The 5,950-nt window shown below is 39.7% G+C and overlaps 1 protein-coding gene across 1 annotated transcript in view; it reads right to left on the reverse strand.

Annotated features, from left to right (window-relative positions):
- LOC104512496 (ankyrin repeat domain-containing protein 12-like) overlaps window positions 1-5,015 on the reverse strand; it is a gene marked incomplete at its 5' end in the record, with an annotated part of 5,879 nt that extends 864 nt beyond the window's left edge. Inside the window, 2 exons of the mRNA XM_010155496.1 lie at window positions 3,173-3,316; window positions 4,917-5,015. Of these exons, the coding sequence (XP_010153798.1) occupies window positions 3,173-3,316; window positions 4,917-5,015 (243 nt within the window). The remainder of the gene's footprint in view (window positions 1-3,172; window positions 3,317-4,916) is intronic.
- Between the last annotated feature and the right edge of the window lie 935 nt (window positions 5,016-5,950).

Raw genomic sequence — 5,950 nt, forward strand, 5'->3', positions numbered from 1 at the left:
AGTCTCCAGAGAAGGAGACCCCACCACCTCTCTGGGCAGCCTGTTCCAGGGCTCTGTCACCCTCACAGGGAAGAAGGATTTCCTCATGTTCAGGCTGAACCTTCTGTTTTCCAGTCTATGGCGCTTGCCCCTAGTCCTGTCACTGGACACCACTGAGAAGAGCCTGGACCCATCTTCCTGACACCCACCCTTTAGATATTGATAAGCACTGATAAGATCCCCCTCAGCCTCCTCTTCTCCAAGTCAAACAGCCCCAGCTCTCTCAGCCTTTCCTCCTATGGAAGGTGCTCCAGGCCCTTCATCATCTCAGTGGCCCTGTGCTGGACCCTCTCCAGTAGTTCCTTGTCCTTCTTGAACTGAGGAGCCCAGAACTGGACACAGTACCCCAGGTGTGGCCTCACCAGCGCAGAGTAGAGGGGGAGGGATTCGGTCTTAAATATACTTTAAAACATACACCCTACTTTGTGGGGCCTTCAAAACAATGCTTCAGATAGAAAAACAAGGTATATATGAGAATAGACGTTGACCATCACTTCCACAGCCAGCTGCTCACTAAAAATGGGTATTTTCAGATTCCCTCAAGCTATTATTTTTGAAATTTAGAGTAGGAGGCGTAAAGATTTATGCCTTAAAGTCTTAGATCCTTCCACAAAATTGCTATCTCTTTGTTCTCTTTAAATTTCAGTAACAAATTAAATGATTATACCCTTAGGGAAAAGCAAAAACATTTAATAAAGGGAAACTTAAACAGCCTGACTCAACTGGCTACGCAACTATTCAGAAGCAATAATAAAAAAATACATTTTTACCATCAGAATCACCAAAAGGAGATTTAAAAAAGTGAGCAGACATGTCTTAGTTCTGCTCAACAAAATAATTATTTTTTTTATTTTTAAACTATTTAATAAGAATCTGGAATGTCACATCTGCCCACCGTGAGAAACTAGATACTCTACCGACAGGCCTAAAGCCAGACTATGCCAATTTAACCATTTAAATACTAATTGCTAAATGGAACAAGCTGCTGTTACTTTTATATAGGGGGAAGGGGGGAGGGAAGCAAACAAAACTTCCAGGAAGTCGTGCGCTGTAGCAATGGGCAAGAACGGGGAAAAAAACCTGCAAAGACTGAAATCTCTAGAAAACAGCTGCGATTTCAGGTGTCAAGGACAGCTGAATAGGTTGGTTATAGAAAGGGCCCTCAACACCACCGATCCTGTCACCCTGTGACCAGCTCGCAGGCTGTTCAACCAGCAATTTGGGCCTTTTTCCTCATGGTGGCTGGTTCGGCCCCCGTTACTGCAAAGACCGGTTCTCAGGGTCTGCCCAACATGTGCAGCTGTAAAGGCGAGCCTTTCAAGACCCAGAGATCCCATAAAACAGTTCTGAGGCGGTCATTTTCCTGTAAAATACACCAGGCCTTTGCTTCCTAGTCTTTCCCATCTATCTGGCCCAAATACACGAAAAATTCCATCGGGATTGTTTCTTCACTGTAGTAGGAAATCAGAGTGAGTGGCTAACGGGGCAACAGGTAAGCGGCAGAATGCATTACAAGAGAACAGTTCTATGCATCTGTGTTCGTCCTGTGAAGCAAATTTAAATCCAAGTATCCAGTTGGTAGTTTAAAACACTGATTTGAATTAAAATTTTAAAATATGTTTGTATTTTGCTGAATGTTATGTGCAGCGTTACCATTTTCTAAGGAAAATTACCACAGAGTTAAACACAAAGCTGTTGAGGTAGTGAGGGGGAAGAAGAGGCATTTTACTACTGCCGCTGAAATTATACATCTAGATCTATATATATAATATACAGATGGTCAAAAAAACTGCAACACTTTGGGGGGCGTCGTGTGAACTCTGTAATAACTTCTCCCTCAATAAAGATTCCTTTTGTTTCATAGAATTCAAATGTAGAATCAGCTTATTTAAAATCAGTTGTAAATGTCCACTATAAAAATGCAGTTATATGCCTAACTCAGATGTATCTCAAATTTCTAAAAAGCTCAGGGTCTCTGAAGTAGGGCAGAAAAAAGGCAAGGGACATTCTGAACTTCAGAACTAACAATGATGATATTTGGACTGTTAACAGAAGAGAAAAATCTCATTTTGCCCTACCAGATTTACTAAGGAAACGATGATTTAGAAGCTTAAAGTGGGAGAACAATAGATTCTCCATAAACTGCCATCTCCTGCTCAATCACCTCGTCGTGCATAGCTCTAGTTCTTTAAAGATGAGGAAAAAAACCCGTAGTAACAGACTGCGGAAACACTGAAGCTGTAATAATTCTGCAAGGGGCTCCAGGACTAAAGCACAATTCCAGATATGTTGGAAATGTAGGTGTTTCATTTTAAAATGCCCAACGTCCAATACATCAACACTTTTATTGCATCCAAAACATCAAACTTCCTCCTCGCATTACGTACCACTCACAGCCACCCAAACGGGGTCTGGATGCCGTCTCCGTCTTTGTTACGTCAGCAGAGCTGTTCACAGGATAACGACACCACCAAACGATACCCCCTCAGGCATACGGTGGCAGCAAACCCCCGCGCAGTAGTCCGTGTGAAAGGTATGAAGATTATGAAGCAAACTGCTCGTTTTATGTTTCAGTCAGGACTAGATACCAACACTGAACGTGTATGGAGAATATGGAGCTTGAAGTGATTTGGAAAAAAATAATTTCATCTGGTAGTGTTCAACATTTCACGGTTGGTCATCTTTTTGGTTGTTTTTTTTTTAAAAAAGGAACAGTTCTCATGACTGCCGTACAGAGAGGAGACAGGTTTGTGACCATCTCACAAAACATTTCCAGATTTCACGCCCCGATCGTACCACTTCACACACTACTGCACTCCGATTCTCTGGACTATGGACAAAAATTATCTTCTCTTCTGATACTGTGGTGTTGTTTAAGCTCTATTTTGTAAGCTTCCAAAATATGTCCTGTTTATGACTGAAATTTGATAAATGAGCAGAGTAACCTTCTCATCCCGTATCCTCTTGTCATCGTACACTCAAATGAGGCCTAATCAAAGTAACAATCTATAATGTGCAAAATATTAATTCCAGACAAAACAGTGACGATTTCAGTATGGGAGCAGAATTCCCTCCAAAGGCTCCATTTGAGCCAGGCTAGAAAGAGCTTTTTGTCCGAAACACGTCTCTTTACCTGAGCATCCAGAGGCACGTTATAAACCTCGGCATCCAGCAGAACAGTGCAGGCACTGAATGGTAGTGTTTGATTAGCTAGCGTTCTTGCGGCTCGGTAATGAACACGGAGAACTTCTTGCTCGTTAGAAACGATAAGCTTTTCCTAATTAAGACATCAACACATAAATATACAATTGGTAAATTAAGCCTTTCAGTTTGATTCATAAAAATGACCATTCATTTAACGCTTGAACAGTGTGAGAAATAGGTTGGTGGAGGGAGGAGCAGTTGTTCGTCTACTCAAATCCAAAATTTCAATTTAATCATGTTCCCTCAATGTCAGAACTGAAAACCCCTTCTCCCCCTCACCCACTGTTGGCTGAATGTCACGCCCCGATTTTCCACTTCGTGCTACCGAGGCAAGTTCTAGGTAAGGAAGGTGAAAGATGAAAGGTGTGAGGAGCGTAGGGTTGGGATATAGGTTTGTGCATCTCGACTCTATGAAGATTTCTGTCACTTGCTTGTCATGCCAGACACAATGGCCAAGCAAACTGAGGCAGAAATATAATTTGCAGGATAATTTAAGGACTTTTTTCTTCTTAAACAACATGCAGAAACTCCATGAATTCATAGGTGAACAAAGATTCTTTCCAGAGCTGAGAGAAGAAAATATAGCTCACTTGGCCAAACTTGACTCGCATCAAGTTGTTGTATAAAGTGGATTTGATTTGAAGAACAAGGCTATTTGAGCAAAGTAACTGAAATTACGCAGAATTTTATGACATAAAAGAATGTATGCGTGTTTACTGCTCTGCAACACAACATCTCTAATTTTTATCAACATAAAAGGAGGTGGATTATAAAACTCAGAAAAAGCAGCATCTTTCCTTTGGTTACAACTAATTTCTTTTCAGTCAGAACTTGAACCATGTTTACATTCTTTGTGCTTGTTATGGTATACCTAGCATTGCATTGAAACACCAAATTCAAGTAAAAACCCTCCCTCAACTGGTTTGTTAAGCCACATTGAAATCAACAATAAAATAACTACCACACTGGGTTTTAATGAGCCAGCTGCTTGTGTAACTGAGCAGAAGTCCTTAGGATACATCCTAGGTGAGAAAGAGGCCCACAAGCAATCTGGCTCACGATACTCACAAGGCATCTCTATCTAGGCTGCCAAAGAAAAAGATTTGGGCAACCTAAAAATGAAGAATACTCTTAAACCAGCAATATTTTCTCAATTTCTGTGTTTAAATTCAGTGAAGCCTACAGATATTGTTCTAACATAATTGTAGGTGGGTTTTTCAAGCAGAATACTGCAAATAATGTTTTAGTCTTAGAGACATGTGCCTTCTGCTAAGACAGATTTTAGTCTTGCTTCAACTCTTTTAACTCGGTCAATTTGGTTCTGAAAGTCTACAACCATTATTAGTTTCCAAAACTAGAGTCTGCAGCTTCCTTCCCACTCTCCACTGCCCCTGGGAAAAATCTGGGCTGCATCTTAGAGCAATTAACAGGAAAAAGCTGCTATCTTACTGACTTAAGTGTTCTGCTAACAGTTGTCCAAACCATTTTTTTTTAATTTACAAGTTTCTCCAAGTCATAAATTTGGATAGAAGGCAGATTACTTCTAAAGCATTGTTAAACTGAGAAAATTATGGTCTGTCCATTGAAAAAAAGAAAAAAAATCCCCTAAAGCTTAAAGTTGGGAAATTAAAAAAAAACAAAACCAAAAAACCCACAAAGTACGTTAGTCTTACCCTCTCAATACTGTGCTGTAAACGCAGTTTCATTCTCACAACCTCCTGTTGTTTAAATAGTTCCTTAAGCGGGTCCGAAAGTGAGGGAGGTGGTGTAATCTGTGGAAAAAGTTTTATAAATGATATAGTGAATACCTATTTAACATAAATGTTTAACGTTGCCTTTTTGATCTGAGCATTTATTTAAAAAAAAAAACAAACACCATAACCAAAGTATTTTTTTTAGGGAAAATCCCAAGAGTTTTGTACATTCCATTAATTATGACACTTCAATCCATTTGCAATGAAAGGTTTTAAGGATTCTTTACTATGAAGTTAATAAATCCAACTGAAATGGCACTTCAAACCTTTTTAGTACTTTTAACCAGTCATCGTCAGCAAGCCATGGCTGTTCTTTGCAAGGGTGATGCATTAGAAGATAGTGAAAATACAACCTGCTTTCAATTTTAGACTCTCTGAAGCACAGCTGTTAAAAACTGAGAAGTTCAAAACTGCCTAGCCAAATACAAGAGCAAAGTAAGAGAAATACTGCTAAAAAAATAAGTAACATGGTTTATGTATACAATGTCACTGGCATTTTATATGGCACAGATAACCAACCATATTCCTAATCAAGCAGAACACAGGCAAGCACAAAAAGTACGCTAGAGCCTCAGGCAGTGGCTTGGAAAAATGTTTCCTCCCGTCAGTTATTCAAGTAAGTTTTTTAAAAGCTTATGCTTAAAAAAAAATAATTCAGAAATCAAAACAGACTGGAGTGAGCTATCAGCACTGTTACTGATTGGCTATACTCTGAGCATTTTTCATTTTTAGTCAATTACAGTAAACAACCAGTATTACTGTCCTGACTGAGCTGCACTGAAAAGGCACCTGGAGCCCTCATGGCAAGTTGTGAAATCAGATGTTTCTCCAGAAGTAACTAATAAACATCTCGGGGGTTTTAAGGCTCCACCCAGCATTCACTTTTCTCTATGCAACTTCTGTATGACAGTTCATCATGGTTTGTAGTAACTGATGGATGTAAACATATGGAT

The sequence above is a fragment of the Eurypyga helias genome, unplaced genomic scaffold (genome assembly GCF_000690775.1).
Source record: "Eurypyga helias isolate BGI_N326 unplaced genomic scaffold, ASM69077v1 scaffold40177, whole genome shotgun sequence".
NCBI classification, from domain to species: Eukaryota; Metazoa; Chordata; class Aves; order Eurypygiformes; family Eurypygidae; genus Eurypyga; species Eurypyga helias.